The 25051-nt window shown below is 38.7% G+C and overlaps 1 protein-coding gene across 11 annotated transcripts in view; it reads left to right on the top strand.

Moving 5' to 3' along the window:
* rbfox2 (RNA binding fox-1 homolog 2) overlaps window positions 1-22985 on the top strand; it is a 52207-nt gene extending 29222 nt beyond the window's left edge. For 3 of the 11 annotated variants that reach the window (XM_023955893.2, XM_023955914.2, XM_023955912.2), the window contains 12 exons: window positions 5509-5715; window positions 7803-7964; window positions 8283-8336; window positions 8449-8541; window positions 12468-12555; window positions 12751-12807; window positions 13377-13457; window positions 14500-14647; window positions 15217-15262; window positions 17786-17877; window positions 18330-18402; window positions 20357-22985. In XM_023955893.2, coding sequence (XP_023811661.1) covers window positions 5509-5715; window positions 7803-7964; window positions 8283-8336; window positions 8449-8541; window positions 12468-12555; window positions 12751-12807; window positions 13377-13457; window positions 14500-14647; window positions 15217-15262; window positions 17786-17877; window positions 18330-18402; window positions 20357-20401 — 1146 coding nt within the window. In that variant the 3' untranslated portion in view covers window positions 20402-22985. Of the gene's footprint in view, window positions 1-5508; window positions 5716-7802; window positions 7965-8282; window positions 8337-8448; window positions 8542-12467; window positions 12556-12750; window positions 12808-13376; window positions 13458-14499; window positions 14648-15216; window positions 15263-15653; window positions 15691-17785; window positions 17878-18329; window positions 18403-20356 lie in introns of all 11 variants that reach the window. The other 8 variants (XM_023955900.2, XM_078945463.1, XM_023955902.2 and 5 more) reach the window with 6 other exon arrangements.
* The last annotated feature ends 2066 nt before the right edge of the window (window positions 22986-25051 follow it).

The raw sequence follows: 25051 nt of genomic DNA, 5'->3' as shown, positions 1-25051 counted from the left end.
CTTATATTCATACTGGCCATTGAATATCACTTTTCCATGAAGAGCAACATTTAAGATGAAGGGGGAAGCATTTAGGCAAAGGGGCTGACCCCAATTTTCATCAAAACCTGGACTTTTTGGATATACCTTAGATTCAAAGGTGCCAACTTTAAGTCCAGTTTGCCAGTGCTGTCCTGGTACAGTGTTTCCTCGTTTGTCATGGGAGTTACTTTTTAAAAAATAACCGTCGAAAAAGTAAAATCCACGTAGTAATCATCTTTCTTTTTTTCTTTTTTTTTTACAATAATCACAGAGGTTTTTAAAGATGTAAAATCCCTCACTACACCTGTTATGCATGTTTCACTCTTTTGGAAACTGTCAAAGTTCAAACCTTCGTAGAAAAACAAATCCAGGAGTATGGAATGAAAAGAAATCTGATTGTGATCAAAGATTTTTGTAGATCTGGTGACCTGAATGTATTCTGCACTGGGGACACGGGGAGATATGGAGAAATTCCTATGATTCAAGCAGATCAATCTGTTGTTAATCAAATCGACCTTTGCCATTATAAAACCATGTCAAAATGACATGAATTGATTCTATCGATATTGGAAAATACCATTTAAAATTGAGGCACAGTATTTGACTATTAAGTAAAAACGACCAAGTGCAAGACACGTGATTGCAACAAAAAATGATCAAGCCATCGTTACAGTGGAATTTGTGGAAACCCTTTGATTTTTGCGGAGACATGTGACCATACAATGTGGTAGAATCTTCTAATAATGCTCCCATTGGATTATTTACATGTGGAAACTAAAATGTAAAAGGATTTGTCAGTAATTCTTGTTTAGTTGTTTGTTTGTACACATATTTAATTTATACTTGATAATCTTGCAAGAAATACAAGGAATCTGAAAACTTCACCTGTACTGTTCAGTACCCTGGTATTTATCTCTGGTTAAATCTTTGGCTAAAGATGTCTTGGATTGAGTCTGAGGTCCGTAAATAGGACCAAATCAAAAGGAACTGATGTCGACTATGAATCGGATCTGTGACCACAAATTATGACATGAATCAAAATGTTGTTAAAATATATTTTTACACCCCTACTACAAACGCAGTTGTAAACTTTTTGTCCAAAATTATGAGGACTAGTACATATTTTTTGGTCAAATGGCTAGTCGGTATTGGTAACAAATCTAAAGCAGTCATTATTGAGATTCAGCTTGTAAGCCTGAGACCTCTTAAGAGTTAACAATAATTGTGTCGGTTGTTCTCTCACTTCAGTCCTCTCCAGAATAGCTTCTTAACACCTACTACAAGCAGAGCTGCCTTCAGCGAATGAATGAATTCTGCTGATGTGATCATCACTTTTCTACTGCAAGCACATTAGTGCATTTGTCAATATGCAGATTGGAAACCAACGTTTAAACCTAACCAGTGAAAGCCTTTGACATTGGTTGCTTTTAGAAAGTGTATGCTCGTTAAGACCAAAACGTGATGTCATCGTTTTATTGTTACAGGTCCTGCACCTTGAATTTTTGTACTCTTACACAGATGGTTGACAATCTGGAGGGCCTGCTCTGTGAGCATTTTTGTCTCCACAGGCGTCCCTGCCTGCCAACAAAGCATATATGCAGTTCAGAGGATCGAAGAGTCTTTCTCTGCAACCCTGTATGGCACACCTGCTCATAGATGGCCAAAATGAACTGAAATGGAAAAAAAATAACATTTTTTAATGTTAAGATGAAATATCTTTATTTTTTCTGCCGTTTTTGTACTTTTTCTTTTTTTTGCATCAGGCTGTTATTTACCTTGCAAAAGGGCTGACTTTGTCTCCATGTGCTACCAGAAAAAGAAGATTGTTACGACAAGCGGGTCGGGGTAAACGTCTGCGTTCAGATGTCAAAAGTCCTCAGCCAAACGTGGCTTGAGCCGCCCAGTAATTATATTTGAACGATCAATAACTCAAAGTAAATGATTCTCACAGGTACAGCCTTTAATTGATTGGCCAGCTTGTGCAGTCCTCAGAGTTTTAAATAGATTTCAGGGACAGTGATGGATGGTTTGTCTTTGCAGTGACAGATCAGAGGCCAACCGTGCCTTTTCTATCAGTCGCCACCTTTTATCATCCTCCTCCCCGCCCCTCCAGGTTTTCTCTTTGCCCTGCTGTCTCCCTCTGCTCTAACCATTTCCATTTAGGGTATCCCTGTCCCACTGCCCGCAGCAAGGAATGTGTCCGTCTGCATGTGAGCTTTGGTCGATGTTTATTTGCAAACGCCTGTGTTCTGCCGTCAAATATTGGGAACTTTTTGGGGTAACTGTGTGTGAAACACGACGGGCAAGCTTCCACGCCAACTGTTGTTCTTTGTGTGGAGCGTTCCACCGTGTGGGTGTTTGTGTGTCGGAGGTGATGGTGTGCAGAGGCGTCTGTCAGCGCAGGCGTTAGACTCTTATCACTGTACGAGACACTGAGTATGGAGGCATCTGACCTGCAATAATAGATGCAGTTGAAGTGGATACTCAATGGGTGAAGGTAGGGCTGCACGATATGAGGAAAACTCGCGATATTGGTGATTAATATTGCAATAACGATAAAATTTGCGGTATATAAACAAATATCAAACCAACCAAAAACATAATTTCCATTTCAATGCAACAGTATAAAAATTATGCTCCAAATGACCCTTGTCGACATAGGAGGCAAACATAAAAGGGCTCATCTGATTGATCAACAACGTAAATGGGTCCTTCTGATTGGTTAAATGCATAAAGGGATTTTATTTCATTTATTCAATATTTCAAGCTGCCATGAGTTTGTTTTAGCACATTTGACCCTTGTGCTATTTTAGATGACCCCCCCCTTCCATTGACGTGTTCTCCCTACCATGACAAAGGTGGATAAAGGTGGAAAGATTTCATGTAATCCATGGACACCAGTGACGATCACAAATCATTGAAGTAAAAAGGTTCAGAGCACTGTCTACTGGGTCTAGATGACCCAACTCCCAATGCTAAAGCACCTAGGATAGCACAAGGGTCAAGGTAACCATTTATTGCGATTTTCGCCGTCTTTTGCGGCATATTGCACAGCTTGATGTCGCGATAACGATAAATTTGCGGTATATTGTGCAGGCCTAGGTGAAGGCGTACATACATACCTGTGGTTTTACACATGCAAGGAAATCGAAGACGAGCGTCAGTGACTGCCTTTACTGTGGCGCCGTAGCTCGAACAAAAGTTATATCATGGCGGGCCCGGATTTCTCAGCCCCACTATCATCATATCAGTTGACCTATCCATATACCTGTCTTCTCCTTTGATGTTTTCAAAATTTCATGTTGAATGACACTACATACTGCATTTACTGGGCTTGGGACAGGCACAAGTAGGGCACTGGTTTAAAATTTGCAGGACACTAACTACATTAACCTTTTTTTTCCTTTCGGTGTCTATTTGTCCATCTGTCTGTCCATCCATCCTCATGTTTTTTTGTCTTTAATTTTGTTTGCTTTTAAAATATTTTTATTGTTTTTATTTCTGGGTATTCTTATTTCTTTAGTTAATTGTATCACATTTAGTGGGGCAGTCCAATTTCATTAGGGTGACATCGCCCACTTCTCGCCTGTGCCTTAATCCAACCATGTATTCCAGATTAGAATGCTTCAGATTAGTGGCTCTCAACCTCTTTAAGGCCATGGACCGATTGTCCGACAATGTTTTCACGGATTGACATGTGCGGGGCTAAAATTTGCATCAAACGTTTTATTTTCGGCTTTTCGGAAAATCCAGTTTTCAAAATAAAATGGTCCTACATAAAATCTCATTTAAAAAGTAAATGTCTGTAGGCGTTTTACAGAATATGAAAATTCAAAATAAAGTTGTTAAGATGAAAAAGAAGTTTTTGATTTGTGGAAATTGACCAAAGGGAGTACTAGCCGAATGTGGTTGAGAGAATCCGGTAGTTTTACAAAAGAAAATTTCCTGAAAAATGAGATAATAATTAAACAAAAAAAAAATGTAAGTAATGATTTTTTTCCCTAAGCAGCCCAGTACCAATTCCATGGATTGGTACTGGTCTGTGGCTGTGGGTTGATGCCCACTGCTTCAGATAACATGTTGAGGTGTTTTGCAACAACAGAATTGTACCATTTATGAGCAATTTATGATAATTAGGTCTGGTTCCCCCCTGCAAAAAAACACACTTGAGTAAATTATAGGGTCAAAATTCAATTTCCTTTTTAACTTTCCACCATAATTTGATCAAAAGCTTGTTTTTTCTATTCTTGAGCACATTTGTTGGCCAGAAAAACTAGTTTTGATTTAATAGTGACTCAAACTGAACATTAGTGGAACTTTAATGAAAACAATTAAGAATACTTGTATAAAAAACCAACAGAAAAGTTGTTTTTCAGAGAAAAAACATGCTTTGTAAGAAAGTAGACGCATAGATTTGATGCATTGTTGCTTTTATTCTAAGTGACATGGATTTCTGTTTATTGATTTATTTTTACTACAATCCTAATTATAGAAATGGCAAAAAAACGTCTTGAAACAATGTTCTTTTACTGCATCAAATTTCATGCCTGCCAGGGACAGACAAAGTGGGAAACCCCAGATTTTTTCCAGACTGATGCTCCTTTAAAAAACACACCGGAACCCGTATCAAGTCACCGTGTTTTCCATTTCCAGTCGTTCCTGATTCACTCCAACGATCATTGCTGTCTGATTTCAAAAAACATTTTCCTTTTTTTTTATATACCAACATGCATTCCTCAACATTTTCTTGTGTTCTTACTCTAACATGATTTCATAAAAGGTGACCATCCAACCTTCAAATCGACAATAAACTTTATGGACGTTTTCCAGCAACGGGCAGGCTTGTTTGTTCCGCCTGTTTATCCATTTTTGGAAAGGCCTATGTTTGGTGATGTTATATTCAGCCAAGCCTAAAAAGCTGCCTCTGAAGCAATGCCATAGTTATTCTAATGACCAAAACCAACAGCTGCTCACTTATAGATGGCGAACAAAAGAATCGTCTTTTTTGCTTCTTTGTTATAAAAAAATTCAGCATTTATTCAAAAACAGGTAGTGGACCTATCAGGTTTGTTAGTCTCTCTAATAACCAGATACTGAGAGTTTGGAAGGATTCACAAACAGAAGCTGGAGAGAAAACCTTGGTGCGAGTTGTGCCTGACAAACGGATGAGGTCATAAAACTGTCAGAGCGTGGTTTTCCTGTGCCCCTACAATGAACCTTATCCCAAAAAGTAAAGTGATAAAACACTAAAAATATTAATCAGCCCGCCTTACGACTTATTCTGAATATCACTGAAGTCCCGAAGGAAATATTTAATCAATTGCAAAGAAATCATTAGATTGTGGTGCAGGTAAATGTCGTCCTCGTTGGTTTTACTTCTAAGCTACAACTCCAGAGAAAATGACTGCTGAAATACTGTAGTATTACTACGGACGGATATTTTGGTGCTCGCCGCTCCTCACGCTCCCCTCCCTCGTCCTCCAACAGGGCTCTCAGGATAGTGCTGGCGGTCAGGAGGGACTGGTACCTCCACCTTTCTCAGCGTTTCCACCTCCCCCTCCACCACCCCCTCAGAATGGCCTGACCTTGGACTACGGCGGCAGTCTCTACGCGACGGGGGCCGTTCAGGGCCCTGTGGAGGCCGGCGGAGCGGGAAACGGCGTGGTCAACCCTGCCAACAGTCTCAGCGCTCAAGTAAGTGCCAGCCTCATCTCCGGTGTGCCGCCCACATCTGGGTTCTGCCTGGAGACAGCGCCCGCATCAAGTGTGCCACTTCTCCTTTAGCTGCACAGATTTCACTTTTCTGAAAGAATGAGTGTATTTCACCAATAGCATCTACCATGGAACGTCGACCATGAGTGACTGCTTCCCAACACAACAATGGATCTAACAAACAAGTTATTGGTTGTTCACATCATTGCATTGTTTTGTTTTCATTTCGAATAAAGATTTATTGAGCAATTTCAGCTTCAGTGCAGCAACGCAAATATATTCACACACTGGAATAAGCTTTGGAAAAATATTGGTTCAAAATCGAAATCATGAATTGATTCCCTGTCAAAGCGCTCTGCAGTGTGGTTTCAGCATTTTGAGAGGCTCCTCCCCTCCTCTCACTCCGTTGCTTCATGGTGGGTGAAGCTCCTGAACAGAACGGTTGGCTTGAAAAAGTGTTATTAGTTGCTAGTTGCTTTGAGCCACAATTAAAATGGATTGTGGCAAACTGGATAATCCACAGTAATCTGAGTTTGTGATGTCACTGAAGCCGCTCATTAAAACACATTTTAATGAAAAAGGTAATTGTTTTTTCACCCTTTTGCCACTTCTGTTGCACTGGTAATGTTGGGGTTGTAAGGGGATGTAAACTGGTGGGAGAGAGTGTAGACAGATGGATGATGATTGGAAAAGGTGTGGGCTTACCCTGCGCTAACAGTCCCGCCCACAACTTAGAGGTGAATTTCTAATGAGCCACTGCCACTCTGCTGCAGAAACTATGTCCTAGAAAACAACACCCTTGAAGAACACTGGGAACACCTTTACAGTAGATCAAAAGATGATCAGGACTTCAATAAAGGCCTTAGAAAATTCTTAGCTAGGACCTAAAGGTTTACTTCTATATGTAGCAAATCAAAACTTTCAACACAGAAATTTCATAAACATCCCTTGGCAAAAAGTACAGTATACTTGGTCTATACTAAAAGTGAGGCAGTATGTTTATATATTTTGTTGGAAGAAGTATTGAGTTAATATACTTTCTACACTACAAAGACATGGTTTATAGCAGGAGTCTGCAACATTTAACACTAAAGAGCTATTTGGTCCAGTTTCTTATTGACCAAAACCCAGAAAGAGCTGCAAAGTCCCACTTAACCTTTTAGAAAAATAAATTTTAATGACTTGTAGCAATAATCTATTCGTTCATAATATATGGCATTTAAATATTTACAATAATTCAGTGATTAAAGTGCCACAATTATCTATATGAAACAATTTCAGTTTCAATTTCTTTACCTTTGACAGCAGCACATCTTACTTCCTTTCAAAATAAAGTATATCCTATGATAAATATGATCTTCCCGCTGCAGCAGATTCAGCAGAAATTAATTGAATCAAAAAGGCAATCAAACATGGCATTTTCTATTGTGTGTCTTTGTTGTACTGTCATCCTTTTCCTATTTTTTAACTATCAAAAATAAGTATACGTCGGTGTAGAATCCAACTCTATTTTATTTTTGTATCTACATGTAAACAAAATGTTATACTTTAGGAACTCTGTTGTGCAGCAAAAGATAAGATTATGTGCTTAGCTTAATATTTATTCTAATTGTTAGCATTTTTTTTTAAGCCAAAGAAGGATCAAAGAGTCTCTCTGGAGCCTCAGGTCGCAGATCCCTGTGTTCTATAGTATCCCTGCTGTACTTGTACTCACGTATACTCCTTTTTGCAAAGCGATCTTAATACATTTAGCCGGAGTCCTAAACGGCAGTTTTCAAAAGAATCAGTCAACCCAATGCTGCTGTCCTTCACACTCCGAGTCATTTTTACCTTTGTGTTTGTGTAGATTACATAATCAATTAAGTTAATGTAATCTATTGCCTGCTGTTTACCTTAAAGATGCTTTGAATGCACTCAATTAAAACATGCATATGAATAATTATTAATCAAGGGAACATGCAGCTAATTCATCTATATTGGGCCTAATTACTACAGAACTATTTAAAGCTTTCAGATGGGTTTATATAATAATATAATTTTTTTTCCCTCTGCTTGTCCTCTGTCTACAGTCAGATGGGTCCTCTCAGATTGACGGCCAGTCTGGAGTCGGCTCGGGAGGAGGGGGCGGGGTCTCCGGGGACGATTCCGATGCCAAAGGGACCCCCAAACGCCTACATGTCTCCAACATCCCCTTCCGCTTCCGTGACCCTGACCTGCGGCAGATGTTTGGGGTACGGATGGATGGCAAAATACTTTTGAAATAATTGTTTTTTGTAAAAAAAAAAAAAAATCTTTTAAATGCGTGAAAAACAAGGATGTGGATTTAGTGTTTTGAACAAGCTCAGACTTTTAACTTTGGCCCTGTGCTCGGCTGTTTTGTAAGAGAATGATTCTGTGCTGAGAAAAGAGCGAGGAAGATGAAGGAGAACACCAGAGCTGGCCTGCCGCCAAGCCAATCATGCTCGAACAGCGCTGACTCCCTGTGGCGACCATGTGACTTAAATGACTGTTAACTCTCCTTATTTTTCTCATCTTTCCTGTCATTGCAGCAATTTGGCAAAATCCTTGACGTGGAGATCATTTTTAACGAGAGAGGCTCCAAGGTAGGGCAGAGGAGGGGGGAAAAAAACACTCCTATATCTCTTTTTTTGCCACCATTTCTTTTGCTTTCCGGAATATTCTTTCTCCATTTTTCTCTTGTGCTCTCTCCTGCAGGGCTTTGGTTTTGTGACATTCGAATCGAGCGCAGATGCGGAGAGAGCCAGAGAGAAGCTTCACGGCACCCTGGTGGAAGGGCGTAAAATTGAGGTAAGGCAACCCCCTCCAACTGGTGGCCATCTTCTCCTCTGCTCTCCCTCTAACGTCGCGTTTCAAATCTGCGCCTTTGGCTGTGAGAAGGTTGGACTCCCTGTGGCTTCACGACAGCATGGCACAGCAGAAGCCGCTCGCGCAGGCGTCTCCTCTGACGGCATTTCCTGCCGCTGTTGTTGTTGTTGATGATGTGGTGGGCTGTCCATTGCAACTCGATCGCATAAGCTGTGTGGTTTGCAAAGCTTGCTGGGAGGATTGGCTACACAACAGGCATGGCTGGGGGGAGAAGTCACAACACGGTTGCTGATGTTTCTGCTTCTGTCACAGCATGGAGGACCCCCCCCCCGCCCCTTTTCCTGCACCTTTTTCCATACCCACCATCTCTTTGTCCATTCCATTATGAGTGGCTATTTTTTTGCTTCATGTTTGTGGGACGGGGCGGTTCAAAGCCCCAGTTGTTCTCCTCTGGTGTCTGTGAGAGGCTTTTGGATGCTGCATGGTTGGAACCAAAGGTCAGGTCGCTGTAAAGTTTTCCACACTTTTACTGAACACTACGCCGCTTCCTCACAGTCAGTATGTTGCTTGTTGTGTCACACTGATGCATGATGGGAGCCAGGGTTTGAGATTGCTGCGTGTTGTCATTTATGATTCTTCAAACAAGCAGTTTGGATCATCAAAAAAAAGAAAAAAAAGAAAATTGAAAGAAGCATTCACCACTCTAAAACTTTTCACCAGATCTCATGGATTTGCTTTTATTTTTTCATTTCCCCGCATAATTTGGATTTCAGTTGCAAATGGCCTTGCCTCCACCATTGCTCCTGACTCAGGAGCTCCGTACACGCCAGACATGTGATGTGCGCTCGAGAACGCGCCAATGGAAGCACGTTTTTGAACACACCCATGGTGTTCACACTGGGCAAAAACGTAGGGAGGGGTTCATATTCCTTTTCTAGTATTTCTAGAGCGTGTCCGCCACCTACAGTTTGGTGCAAAATGTTGAAGCAATGCAGATCTCTCAAATCTTGCTCTAGGCGTTTTCTTTCACAGTTCTATACCAATATATGATAGACTTGATGGTATATTATTGCAGCTGGGCACAAACCACAGTCATTAATGTCTCCTCTGTGATCAATTTTTTAAACGGTTTCTAAACCAATTCAATCTGATTTAACTTTTAAAGAGTGTTTAATGGCAGCAAATTTTGTGCGTAGAGTCCGAATGGCACGTAGTGAGGCGTGAAGGCGAGAGTTTTGAGCGCAGAAGCCTGAAACGCAGGTTTACGTATTCACTTGAACGTGCGTTGCTGAGGCCAGTGTGAACATAGCTTTGAACAAAGTCACATTTTTTATTTTTTCCCTGCAGCTGCAGCTGTCCTGCATGCTCCTGAATGTCCTAAGCTAACTCTGTTTTCCTGTGGGTGTGCAGAAATTCAATTTAAGAAAAGAAAAAAAAAAGAAAACTGTACGGAGGGTGGAGAAAGAGAATATTGTCACAGATACCTCTCTTTTTGCTTTGTTTTATTTATTTTAAATAGATTTTCAATCGATTTTTCATCTCTTTTCACTCCCTTCACCGGGCCAGTCTGTGTGTTTGTCTCTCAGTTTGTGTCCATCTGTGCTCCTGCATCTTTGCTGTACATCCTTCCCACATTTCTCTGTCCAGTTTCCTCTCCTGGAACGTAATGGAATAAAGTTTCACTTCCGTTTATTCAATATTTGCTTATAAACATTGCGTTATCATAATAATAGTTAGGATTGTTCGTAGATTTGAATGTCTTTGTTTTAAGCAAAAGCGGTGTTTTAGAGGCTTGTTGTGTCGTGGCTCAAGTCTGTAGTCACTGTAGATGACTGTTGACATGTGACATCACTTCCTCTCTACCACAGGGTGGGGGTTGCTCCTCATTACCTCCTTTTGTTTGTTTTCCTTTTTCTCTTCTTTTCCTAGTTCATCGTTTTTTTGTTTTTGTTTTTTTATTACATATATTTTCTCTATTTCCCTGATGATTTTTGTATGTTGTTGTTGTTGTCAGTCTCCACGGTAACTGCTCGCGTGTCCTCACGCCGTTTCCCTGGCAACGGTAAGTTGTGTACACATGGCATCATCAATGAATGACCCCTCCCTCCCCCACCCATCCGTCCAAACGACATAAATTGCACCCAAATGAGGGACTCCCTTAGCCGGAGGAAGCCTGATTGACTTGATTGGTAGAACCTGATTGGCTAATCCCTTGGATTGATTCGGGAGGTGGTGAATGAAGCCGTTAAAGAGATTAGCCATTGACCGCATGGCATTAAAGTAAAGCCACTCGTGTAACTGAATGTACCGCATCTATCTGCAAGTGCAACAAATATGTCTGCCACCTCATTCCAATCACCTCTCTAACTGCATTCAGCATTTGATTCCAGAGCTGTATCCTGCATGGTTTACTCTCTTTCCAGTCATCTGTTTGACGCCATACGGTGCTCTGTCATCTCTCTGTGTCATGTGTCGGCCAATAGCTGCATTCTTGCACCTTAGTGGGACGGCATGCTGAAGCATGAGTGCTATGTTAGCTTTACTGGAGAGGGGATAATAGGTGTCTGTAAATCATGGCGTGCTGTGGTGCTTGATGATCTTTTTCTCTCTACTGTTGAGGTGCAGCTGCGCGACCTAATGTGCTAATTAGCGCTGCGTATGTGAATGGACAGTCTAAAGGGCTGTCAGTTCATAGATTTAAGCGTCCACTTATGAAGGAAAGTAAAAAAGTAGGATTTTTAGTAGCTTTTTTTTTGGACTTTTGAGGCTTCCTGTTTTTGATTGAGCTTTGGATTGTTCGTGTCTCTCAATGGTTGTGTACCGTAGGATGCTGTGACACTGATCTCAAAAGCTTGGCAGTGTTTCACACTCATGGTTTGATTTCTTTATTTGACGTTTTAAATGTTTTTGTTGTCAAAAATCTGTTTCTTTTTGAGGAATGACACTTGCACCCCCCATCCTCTGTCTCTCTCTCTCTCTGCCATCCAGCCTCTTTCTTCTCTGCGTTCATTCTCGCACCACTCATGGTTTCTCCTCTCTTGCTTGTGTACAGTCAGTTTCGGTGTAGGCGGACGCTCAGATGTATGTCGTATGTAACGTGAATGTTGTTCGAGGTACTTCACACGTAGATAGATCGTTCACTCTCAGCCTCTTTCTCTCTTTTCCACCTCATGTTTGTGTTTTTTTACGTCTTCATGTGGACTGGCACTCCCTTCTGCATCCCTCTGTCCCTCTTCTTCCTCCCCCTTCTTTTGTATGAACTTAATTGGGAGGACCCCCCCCCCCCCAGTCTTTTTTTTTTCTTCTTCTTTTGATTGGTCTCCTGCTGCATCTGGTGCTTGCTGACTGGCTACTTTTGCTCACTTCTGGTGATGTGATGCGCTCCTGATTCGTTGTATGTCTTTCGTTTTTTTTTGTGTGTGTGTTTAGAAACTAAGATGTTGTTTTTTTTTGCATTGTGTTCAAATGATGAATATGCTGCTAAATTCACCTTCTTTTCCCTACTTTCTTTCAGAAGCAATGTAATAGTCTTGGATTTCTTTAGGAATGCCTTTGCACTGAAAAATGTCATATTCTTCATTCTGCGTGCCGATGGTTGTATTGTCTGTGTGTAAAACTGCCTGACAACTCACCAGGATCCTTGTTTTATTATTATTATTTTTTCTTATCTTATCTTTCAAAAAAGGCGCATGCATCAGAACCATCGCTGCTCATCAGTAGAATTAACCCTTTTCATGAATAACCCTAGCAATAATGGAATGATATTTATAGATTTTTATTTAATTATTTATTTTTGCAAAAGAGCTTAAGAAATAAAAGGTTTTGTAACTGTTATTGAACCTTCACAGTTTTTTCATTTATTAAAAGATGTTAATGTTTGCCTCTGAAACTTTCTGTCTGGTGTCCAGGTCAATAACGCTACAGCCAGAGTGATGACAAACAAGAAGATAACCACACCGTACTCTAACGGAGAGGGCCTTGCAGCACTACCATATGGTAGGAAATTTGAATAACTACACATGCAATGGTTTTTATATTTATTTTTAATGCTATGGAAATAATATTTGTACTTAACTTATTATTAGAGCTCCATGTATGTATATATTAGTTAACTCTATATGTATTTCTATGTGGTCAAAATTTAGAAATTTGGAGAATCATCAAAGAAATTCTAACTTTTCCTAATTGCAGCTGGTTGGAAGTTAAGTCCTATGGTTGGAGCCATGTACAGTCCGGAGCTTTATACAGGTGAGGCAAGAAGAAGCTGGTATATTGTTGAAAAGTAAAACTGTTACAATACATTTAAGAATGAATAAAAATAACAAGTTATTGGTATTTTTTTTTTATGTACAGTAATTTTTGCAGTACAAGTTTTTTGTTATTGTTGCATAGTTTGTCCATGAAACATGGGATGTAGGATTTTTTTTTCTTCAAAAGACATGGCAGCAACCACTAGAGGGCACTGTATGTGTGCGAATCAGTATTTGCACTGACAGCAACACAGAGGAAGAAGAAGCGTCACTCAGTCTTACGCCAGGCTTGGCAGAATAATTCTAAATCGACACAAATTGACAATTTTTTTTTAATTTAGTGATTTGATATGACATAAAGAGTTTTATTGACTTGTCGAATGCTCTTTTTGCTACGGTTGTCCAAATAATTATTCAGATGCACTAGTGTACTAGATTCCTACTATGTTTCATGAAGCTAAATAAGCATCAATACGTTCTTATTTTTGGTAAATTTTCCCAATAAATAGTGCGACTTATACTACAGTGCAACTTATATATTTTCTTTTTTCTTTATGCATTTTTTAGCTGCTGTGACCGATAGTCCGGAGCAAAAAATACAGTATATTTCTTGGCAGCTTCAAAACCTTAGCCAAAGCCATCTGTCAGGTATCTAAATGACATGTCTAATAAATGTTGAATTAAAATGTTTATATTTTATTTACTTTGTTTTTTTATTTTGTAAAAAAGCACAAATGCTTATGGAAAAAACTGTTTGTAAAACTGTCCCGGTGATGGCTAATAAAAACACACTTCTGTTAAGCAGCACTAAAAGATCTATATCAAACACCAAAAACGGTTGTAAAAATCTGGATTATTTCATAAAAATAAGTTTCATGTGGGCTAAAAAAATGTAAGGCTAGTTGTTTTTATTTAAAAGAAAATAGTGGAAATAAAATTAGTTAACTATATATTTAAACACTATAAAATTTTTTTTAAAAAACATCGGAAATGTAGATCAAATGAAAAGTGGTAGCAAATTCCAGACTGTTTTGTAAAAACTGTAAGAAAAAGTGTGATGTTGGCTGGGGAAATGTGAGCCGAGCTGATAATTTAAAAGTGAACTGTTATAGCTAAAAGATTTATTTTTTAAAATTTCTGTTGTCATAACAAAATGCAAAATTATACAAAGTAGAGTAGCAAATTCGGAATGAATTCGTAAAAAGGTTCGTATAAATAAAAATAAAAAATTTCATCCAAGCTGTTGTTACAAAAGTGAACTGTGATAGAAAATAAACGCCTATTAGCCAGTAAATGTAAATCAAACAGCATTCAGTTGCAAATTTGGGATATTTTGAAAAATTGTATCCAAGCTGCTAATTTTTTTGTGTTTTTATTCAAACAATTTTTGTACACTTTAACAATTTATTTTTTGATGTGTAATGTACTTATTTATAAAAAAAGGTTTATTATAAATATAAACACAAAAACAAAACATATGTATTTTCCCTATGTTAGCATTTTGGACCTTTTATTTCTTTCTAATTTTTGTATCAGTAAGTAAGGGTTTAGATTATATTTTAGCTTTTTTTTTCCAACTATTTTACCTACAATAGGATTTTGAACGAAAACATTTTTTTATATATTGCGCAAATGTACATTTTGTTGGGAAGGTTTGTGTCAATTTGTTTTTTCTCGATGTTTCTGTTAGTACCGGGGTTTCCATATCCAGCAGCGGCAGCAGCTGCTGCCTCCACTGCTGCGACGTTTCGAGGCGCCCACCTGAGGGGCCGTGCCCGACCCGTCTACAGTGCCGTCAGGGCGGCCGTCCCCCAGCCCGCCATCCCTACATATCCAGGGTAAACCTTTAAAAAAACTAATCGGTAGAAAAAAACCAACGTAAAAGTGATATTGGTGATCAGAAGTAGCCAGATCTCTTCTTTAAAAGCATGATCCACCTGCTATCAAAATAGAATTGAACAATTGTGCATGTATTTTGTTTGGTTTTATATTCAGAATTGGACTTTGACAGATTAATAAGCAGAAATACCATTTCCTTGTACCTCTAAAATGTCAATAAGAGGAGGATGTAGCAAACTCTTACTGTAAAAAGTACTTCCTCTATACATGAAGTAGTAAAAGTTGGTACATATGTATACAAAGAGGTGGTATTTTGTCTTGCATGCTGCACGGTGTGCAATAATCTCACCCGTCTTTCTTCTCTCTCTGTCTTTCACAATCTGTTTGGCACCCCCCCCCCCCCCCCCCCCCCCCCGTTCCCCAATTGTCACCCGTGTCTGTTGTTTTCTGCACTGCCCACATGGTGGCGCAATCACCCCTTCCTCTTTTCTTTCTTTTGACATCCCTCCACCGCTCCTGTGTACTTTTTTCTGTCCTTTCCCCCTTTTGTGGTCTGTCTCCCTCTTAGCGTGATGGCGTATCAGGAGGGTTTTTACGGTGCCGCTGACCTCTATGTAAGTATGCCTGAGTCTCCTCCGGTGCCTCACCTGTCCCCCCCCCCCCACCTTTACCTGTGGGCTTTCAACTGTGAACGCAGCACGGATCAAACCCATAGAGGCGTGAACTGTTAGGCATTTTGATTCACAACTTTTCCACATTTCAATTTTTCACAAGAAACCAATTATTACCTTAAATGCAACCATTTCCATGTTAGAGGGTCTAAAAAAAATAGATCCCACGCCTGTGTTTGTTGCGCACTCATAAATCATTAACTATTGAACTCTTCTAGGGTTTGTTTCTGTGCATTTGTGAGCAAGTTTCTGCCAATGTGATCATGAGTGCCTGTGTGCAACGCGTGCGCGTGTGTGACCAGGTTGACAATAGCTGTTTCTGTTCTCTCTGTAGACTAGTGTTTCAGGACATTAGTGGCAGATTGGCCCAGGTAGGGTTTACACACTCTGTGTGAGAGCCAGTGTGCATTCTCCTCGTCTCCAATGACTGCGTGCTGCTAGACATTATTGACCATCTGAGATTGAAATGCCTTCTCTGTCTTTTTCTACTAACTCACTGGATTCTGACAGGGGTGGAGTTACGGAAGGGGGAGAAAAGAAAAAGTTGAAACCTTTTTGAAACTCACATCTTAAAGGACAGCCTTTTTTTGACAGTAAAATTAAACAGCAGGTGTTTAAATTTAAGGGCGAAGCCGATTAGATTCAACGCAAAATTTAAAGTTTTTAAATTTAACTATGATTGAGATATATGCACCTTTTTTACCAACAGGCTGTGCTTAACTTTTGTGCATATATATATATATATATATATATATATATATAAAGTAGTTCTAAATTAAAAATAAAATATTTTTTCTTATATATATATTTATATGTATATCTATTGATGTATGTATATTTTAATGGATATTTTGACAAGTCCACATAAATAGGGAAAAAGAAGCCGTTTCTGCAGTGTTAACTGTCTAATATATATCTATATCTATATAGATATGTATATATTAACCTCTTTCTAGAAGAGGGTCGTAAATCAGATTACATTTGATTATCCGCTGCCCTGAATTTTATAATTAATAATAAATGTTATTTATCTGGTGCCATACAATAACTTAAAGCCATACATAAATCTGTATAAAATTCATTAAAACATTCTAATAATATTAACAGAACCTGTAAGCTGAGCAGCACATTCTCTATTTTTGTTTGTTTTCTTCTTGGGTAGATTTGCCATACTAATAGATAAAGATAAATATTTTTTTTAATCCAAAAAAATAATATTTTAGCCGCCTAAATTAAGTGGCTCAAATCACAATCGGAAGATAAATGTCATTAGGATCAGGTTAAGGACGTGTTTCTAGCTTGAGAGGATATTTGCCTCGGATAGGAAGACGGATGCCGTCTGCTGCAGCTTGGTAGAACCCTGGATGTGCTGAATGACGGGAAAAAGCATCCACTCTGCAGTTTATTCAGACCCCTTCCAGGAATCTCCCTATCTGTTTCACCTGTGGCATGCTAACTGAATCAGTGTCAGCATGCGGATGTACTTACAAGGCTGACAAGCCCCCACTTTCCTCTGCCCTCCCCAAATATTTCACATTCTTTGTCTCACTTTTTTTTTTCTCTTTCTTCCTCCACCATCATTTTCTCCTCTGCTCTTTAAAGCAGTCGATCTGGTCAGCATCTTTTTTTTTTTTTTCCTATTTTCTCATCCTTATATGTGACTCTCTCTTCCCCGTAGATCTTTCCATTCTCCTCTCTTTTCTCCCCCTCCAGCCTCCCCCCCATGTTAGCAGCCACAGTGTGGTTCTGACTGCAGGGACTTGATCGTGACTGATTCTGTAGGGTAGAATGCAGTGGTGTGTGTTTGCTCTTTTCTTTTCCTCCAGGGTTTTTTTGTTCTGAGTTGGGGAAAGCATGCTGTGTCTTTCAGTGATTGGTTCTTGGCCACACGAGTGTGCATTTTTGCCTTTTTATTTTTATCCAGATGGCTGTTTTTGCCCTACCTTTTAGCTGATTTGCATATATATGTGTGTGAGCTGTTCACCCCAAACATAAATAATGACACAATCATCTCACCACACCTTCCTTTTTCTCTAACTGTGCGTTTTTGGAAGGGAATGGAGGTCCAGGTACAGTTATGGCGATGGAGTCTCTCTTCCTCTCCAGCTAACTCACACTGGGAAAGATGAAGCACTCGAGTGCTGCCAACAATAAAAGGCATCATGCACAATTAAGGCTATTTTTTGCTGAGTTAGTCATGGAGTAAGAGAGCCACACAGAGCCTGAGCTACATCCTCGTGAATGCTGTACTGCACCAGATTAGCCAGTTTTGCTGACTGTCTGCTTGTTAATCTTTTGCTCCTTTCAGCAGTTTTTTTTCCCCCTCTCACAATGTAACCCTTTAGAATCACCGTAGTCTTCTGTTCTGCAAAGGAAAAGTGACGAGCAAGGTTTTCATCTTCCTTTCCCTCCCCTTTTTTTCTTTTCATTTTTTTCCTCTTCCTCCTCTTCCTCACCTCCTCGTAGGGCGGCTATGCAACGTATCGTTACGCCCAGCCAGCTGCTGTAGCAACTCCTGCAGCCGCTGCCGCCGCCGCAGCTGCAGCATACAGTGACAGGTGAGTCGACCAGGTTTAGCCTATTCAGGCTCCTCTAGTCCATTTCACCCATTGACCATAGATGAGACATAGACAGAGTGTGACATCATCCATAGAAAATGGCTTACTTCCTGCTCCAACCAAAGGAAGGCATTTCAGATGCCTTTTTTTTTTAGGGGGGGGGGTATGTAGGCCGCCATGTTGGAGCAAGATGTCATCCAAGTCAGTCTGAGTCAACATTTCTATGACAACCACTTTTGGCAATCAGTAATGAGCTTATTGGAAGACCACACCCCTTCCAATGACAGAGTACTGGAAGAAGTCGATGAAATTCTGGCTTTTTTGGGTCCTTCCTGTTTGGACTGTGGGAGGGGGGGGGGGGTCACTCAGTCCATTTCATCAGATAAAGCGGTTAGAAATAAAAAAAAAGAAGTGATTTTATGATTCTGAACCTCATCTGATGTCTCTGACAGCTATGGACGAGTTTACACAGCAGACCCCTACCATGCTGCTCTCGCGCCAGCTGCCTATGGAGTTGGAGCCATGGTAAGACTGTCTCACGCAAGCACCACCTTTTAGTTTAGAGGTGCATCTGTGATTAGACAGCTGCTACTATTATGGTTAAAAAAAAAAGAGAAAGAAATAGAAAAAACAGCTGCCTGTTTTTCTTTTTACACACAGATGAAAGACGATGTTAAAGACCCACTCCAATGAAAATCATGTTTTAACATGTTGTTGTGGAATTTTTCAGATGATGGAGAACACACATTATGAAAACTAACTCAAAATTGCATTTGCATAAGTTTTTTTTATTCAAATTGTTGTGAATTAGGGATAGAGGGATAAAGAATGTATGTTGGGCAAGTCCCAAGCTCCCTGCTTCGCTCTGTTCTGATGCATCCAGTTGTAGACAAACAGATTCTTGTATGTCTTTGTTTTCCACTTTACAATGAATCAAAAGATGATCATTAGTTTGTTTTAATTTTTCAGAATAGAAGAAAAAAACTGCAGTTTTGAAAGAATGCTCTGCTGACTAAAGATTATTTCTCTCCATCTCATCCTCTTTTTTTCCCTTAATTTCTACGAAGAGGCTGCTGCTTGGATGGTAGTCTGCTGACACTTTTAGACCGAGATAGTCATTCATTTACATTTTCATTTTTAATTCCTGGCATTAATGCAGAATTGACGTTGAATGAAGACAAAAGAGGTTCCTTTTTAGAGAGCCTTGAAGGTTCTTTGCCTTGATTAAAGTGAAGTCTTAAGCTCTGTAGTTACCACTTAACCTCTGAACCCTTTATTTTTTGCGTGTTTACACTGCCGTTTCTATTGCTCCTCTCAGCATCGTTGTTTCAGGATCTGCAGCAGAAGACTGCAGCAGGTCGAGTGGAGTTTTAAAATGTTGCAGTGTTGTGTCAGCAGAACAGTTGACATGCCAAATTACTAATGCATGAATGCAGCCTGACTGCTGCCCTAAATGAAGGTCATGTCCTTACATAAAAAAATAGAAATATAAAAAACTTATCTAAGGATTTTCTTTTAATTATTATTCCAGAGGTGCATCTGAGAGATGTATGTTTCAGGCTTAATGTGAACCTTCTATGAGGCTGATTTGACTCACAAACGTGTTGGTGACTCTAAACAGACAGCAGTCATGATCCACCACATGAGACGCCTGGAGCTGCAGAGAGTTCTGATCTTGACTCAAAGCCAGTCGATTCTAGCAGTAGACCCTGCTAGCTGCATTTCCACTACACATATGTGCAAAACGTTAACGAAATTCTAGAAATGTCGACAATTTTGTAATGACGCTGTTTTCATCAAATCGAGGCCTGCACAATAAATCACAAATTTATCGCTAAAGTGATTTCAAGCTGTGCAATATCCATATAGCAAAAGTTGGCGAAAAAATCCTGATAAATGGTAAACCTTAAATGTGTTAAAACAATCTTATGGTAGCTTGACGTATTTAACAACTCAAAAAATGTCCTTTTATGCATTTGGCCAATCAGATGGAGCCCTTCTCGTTGTTGACCAATTGGATGGAGCTTTTAAGTTAGATGTTCGCCTCCTATGTAGACGAGGGTCATTTGGAGTATAATTTAAGGTATTTTTACTCTTATGCAAATTAAAATGTTGCAGTGAAATGGAAATGTTTTTGGTTGTTTTGGTTTTTGTTCATGAATATTCATATTTTTGAATAAACTGCACTTTTTCACAAGTGGACATGTTAGTTACTCAGGCCATGTCTAGAATGGAATAGAGCAGATTAATTTTTTTTTTACAGATTTTAAAAATGTAGCACATCTTTATTGCTATTCCCCTTTTTGTACTGCAAAGGATCCACGTCCGACACATTTATTTTGTGGAAAAAATTCCAGAAATGTTTTGGTTCCACATGGTTTTGGTTTAAAAAATGTGAGAGCAAGGAAAGTTTTTTTTTTTTTAGGACTTTTTAAAATAAATTACTATTTACTAATTGCTTTTATTTGTTGTTTTGCAGGCCACGCTCTACAGGGGGGGCTACAGTAGATTTGCCCCTTACTAAAGACACTACACTTCCCCAGGAGCTCTTCTCTTTCATTGAATTAGTCTGAAAGAGCTCCCCCTGGTGTCATGACGGTGGATTGCACCCTGTTGTAAAGCGTGGAGCCGACTCGAGAAAGATATTTCAGGATCCCCCACCCCCCCACACCCCAGAGAAGTCCCACATGTTCTTATATACGCTACTACATAAATAGAGGAATGCTGTATTAAAGACTGAAGGATGGCCTTAACTTTAAAAGAGGAAATAAAAAAAAAATAAAAAAAAATGAAGACTGACAACGGCCACCTTCCCTGTTGCACGACTGTATTATAGTCCCCCTCCTCTTATTCCCTCGGCACTCAGCTGCACAAGGTTTGGGGACGGGAGCCCAGATGTTCTTCCAACAGCTGTGTGCGTGGACAACTGACACAAAAAAACAGCTGACGCTCGTGCACGAACAAGCCGAGCGCCGGTCGAGGCCGTCCGTTTGAGGAAAGAGAGCGCGGGGAAGCGAAACCGTGGTAGAACGCGAGGTGATGGAAAGCGCCAGGAACCACGGTGGCGAGGCCCTCGAAAGACAAAAGCAGCAAATTTTTTCTGAGATGCAGGAGAATGCCGAGGAGACGAGGCGCATCTCTGCACTGTTGCATGGAGGGGGCGATGGAAAGCTGATGGAGGGGAGGGTTTATTAGAGCTGTTCCTTACCTCAAGTTTTCTTAGTATGTGGAAATGGTAAACCTTTAAACTTAAAGTTCTTGATATGCAAAGAAATTAGTTTAGAGAGAAAAAAGTACCAAATTATTACAATTACTATTATTATTATTATTATTATTACTGTTGTAATTATTCATTAATATGATACCGTTATTTTGTTTGACTCAGCTGCATAGCAGTTGCTGGTGTGATGGAGGTTCAACAAAAAACAAAACAAAAAAAAAGATCATAATGTAGTATCGACATTGCAAATACTCCACGTCTCAGATATATTACACGACTGTGTCTCACATTCTCCTGCATGGGGTCTCACCAAACTGTGTGCAAGCAACACTACGGACAGTGCGACACTACAGACCTTCTCCTGTTTAGGTAAGTCCAAACTAGATCATCCGCCCACAAGCCTGCAGCTCAGGTACTCGATGATCCAAAACCCAACTTTTATCTAGATTCTCCTCACCGTTCTCCGTCTTTTATAGAGTCCAGCATCGATTGAGTCTTCCTTAAGTATATTTTAGATGGTAATTGCATTAAAGATGCTGCCAACAGCAATTACCGAACAAGAGAGAGATTCAGTTAGTGAGTTAATAGCAAATATTTAAATGCAAAACACATAACTATTGTGCATATTTCTATACTATTGTACACTATATTTCTAAAACGTGGCTTTTTGGCTTTTTTGTTTGTTTGTTTGTGTTCCAAAGATTTGTAGAAAGCACATTTTTCTGCCGTATGTATAAATATATTATCTGTGTTTTATTCTCATTATCCTATCGTCTCTTTTTATCTTTTTTTTTTTTGACCTTGTAATAATCTGGAGCCTATCTGGGCCTTTGATCGATCATAGGATTTGCCGGCATGATGCTGAATCATAAAAATGACATAAACAGCTGGACTTTTCTCTTATCTGTCTTTTTATGCGTTGAAATTTTGCAGATTTGAAGTGAACGAGTATAGATGTGTGGCACTTTGGTTCAAATCATTTGTGTACTTATCCGTTTTTTTATTTACTGCAATGATGTTTTTTTTTCCCATCAGTTTTTGTTTTTAAAGCAGATTCCTGGCATTTCAGTGGTTAAATCTGTCAGCTTGCACCAGATTTCCAGTAAAAGTCTCAAGTGTTTATTATCCGTACAAACAGAATGTGATCTGTGTTCAAAATGGGTCCTTAAAACTTATTTCAACGTTGGTTTCCATTTTTCACGTTTGCAAAAAAAAAGAAAAGTCAGATTAGTATTTGTTTAGTTTTTTTTTAAGTCATACTTCTTCTCACAGTGTAACTTTTTTGGGGAGGTATAATATATTCTGAATGATATAGAATGTGTTCTAGAGGAAAAAAAAGGGCACAAGCCAAAGATGCTAAGAGTCTCCCAGCATGTTCTGGTTTCTAACTTTAAAAAGTGCTACCAAAACAAGGAAAAAATTGACTTTTGGAACCACTGATGGCATGGATAAACCAGCATGAGTGATCCTTGTCCAGGTTAAAGAAGAAGAAGAAGAAAAAAGAGAAGGTTTTGCATGAATCTTGTGTCTTTTTTTTATATTTGGAGCTGCAGACCGTGCTGCACCCTTTACAACTAAATTTCTTTAAGGGGCAGCTAGTGGTTACTAATTAACATGAGCACACAGCTATTTGGCAAAAAAACATGTAAAAAAAATAATGATGACATAAATAACGTGGCAGCTTCATTTTCCTATCATGGTTTTTATGCCACGGTGTTAAATAAAAAAATGAAAAAGTGGTCATTTTTGGTATTTTTTTCATCAAATTGTCCTGTGTTGTTTTTATTCTCCTTGACTGCCATTATTATCATTATTATTATTATTTTTGGGGTTATTTTGTTATTGAATGTCCATGTACAATGTTTTCTATAAAAATGTTTTGTTGTGATTGAGATTCCTGGTTTTATTTTTAAAGTTACTTCTTTGTTTTTTTAGTAATGTAAATCTGAACAGTGGCGTCTACATTATCAGAAAAGTTAAGGTCTGTCTGTCCGGTTTATGTTAAGGAAGGAAACTCAATAACCAATGACATGTTTAACGCCAAAAAAGCAGCCTTTATTATTAGTTTTATTTTGTTGAAATTACATGTAACATGTAATACATATAAAATTATCCTTTTTATTCAAAGAATCATTTTAATTTATCTTATCGATCTATTGATCTTTCGATTTCTCTATAATTAACTAAAATAATTTGTAAAATGTATAATTTTCGATTCAAAGCTGTGTTCTGGCAAACTCACTGGAAATTGAAAAAAATCAAGTGGTTGCAGATAAAAGCGTCTCATGAAAACGAGAGAAAATCTGTTTAACTTAAACCATTAAAGCTGTAGTTTATGGGACACGTTTTAATATAAACATGTTTGTAAATAAGTTTGATATATTTTATAGGAAATGCTTAAAGGTTTAGTTTAGCACGTTAGTATTTCATAACATTTTAAGCCTAATTAAATGTTAGTTTTTTTTCATGTATTATATCAACAGTCAATATATGGTACATGCTATTTGCATTAAACTGAGTGTTGCTCTTGTGGCTGTGAAACAAGTTTACAAAAATGCTCGGGGAATGGTTGCATTTAAAGGTATTTTAAAAACTTAAAACCTTTTTTGATTAACAGTTGTGTTTTCTTTACCGTTATTTTTTCCTTAGACTAGCATTTCAATTCGATTTTTCATGACAAAACCAAGACAACATAGTAGATATCCCTAACTATTGAAGCTTTGTTTTAAAAAAAAAAAAAAAGATTAAAAAACTTCAACTGAGCCAAACCTCCACTTTAACATTTCTGTCTAAGGTGGATTATGGGTTCAGTATTTCTTGCCCAAGGATGCAGTGGCACATAGGAAGACAATGCAGGAACCAAACATGCAACCTTTCAAACGAACGTTGACTGCTTCACCTCTACACCACAGCTGCCAAAGGGAAATGGCAACCCACAATACACACATACACAAATTTTAATGCATTTGATCCAGTTTACAGTTGTAAAAGTATAGGCAACTAGTTAATTTTTTGACTTTTACAGTGGTGGACTTGGACAAGTAGTTTGATATTTTACACAAGAAACTCTTCCGCTGACAATCATATTCGAATATGCCTCTGCACATCCTTCCAACACCACATTGACTGATGAGACATTCCTTTTATTTTTTTTAACTTTTTTCAAATTTCTTTTTTATTCTCTAAGCATTTTTTGCTTTCGCCAACTTTATATATTTTTGTATCAGGGTTCACTTTTACAAACACTGGGATCTTTAGTTTCAGGTATTTTAACTGAACTTCCAAAACTGCTTTACAACGTAAACCATCTGAGATAGAAAAACCCACTGGTCCAGACCAAACAGCCCAGTGTGAAAATGACAAAAATAATAACCTTACAGTACAACCTCTACTTCGTCATCAAAATGGGATAAAAAAATGTGAAAGCTTATTTCATTAAATTTGCTAAAATAATGTGTTAGCTTTTACCATACTTTACAATCAGAGCGTGAGACATTTTCTGTGTTTACGTTGACCTTTGACCTATAGAAGCAGCCACAAAAAAAGCCCAAATCCTATAAACTTCTATTGAGAAATAAACCACTTTAAGTCAGTCATTCTATTTGTCAGATCTATTTGTCTATTTCTCACTCTGATACCTTTTTTAAAATATTTTTGCAATTCCTAAGATTTTTCTTTTGTAGTTTTTTGCAGTGCTAGTCATTCAAGTTATAAACTGACCAATCGAATGCTTCAATAAAAGTATGTGGTGCTGCTGGCCCCTATGTCCAATGTTCACAACTTTTGACAATTTCTCCTGATCCTGCTTATAAGTGGTAGGTGTGTGGCCTTCCAACAAGCTCTGATTGGTGAGAGTGGTTTCCATAGAAACAACGACTCACACCAATTAATGCTTACATTCGTTGTCTGGATCCAACATGGTGTCTTACGTATTTTCAAAAAATGGCAACTGAA

This window comes from Oryzias latipes, chromosome 1, assembly GCF_053564925.1.
Source record: "Oryzias latipes strain Hd-rR chromosome 1, Olatipes_Hd-rR_3.1".
NCBI lineage: Eukaryota > Metazoa > Chordata > Actinopteri > Beloniformes > Adrianichthyidae > Oryzias > Oryzias latipes.
Note: the sequence above shows the minus strand (reverse complement) of the source record. Positions and strands in the feature narration are given on the sequence as shown.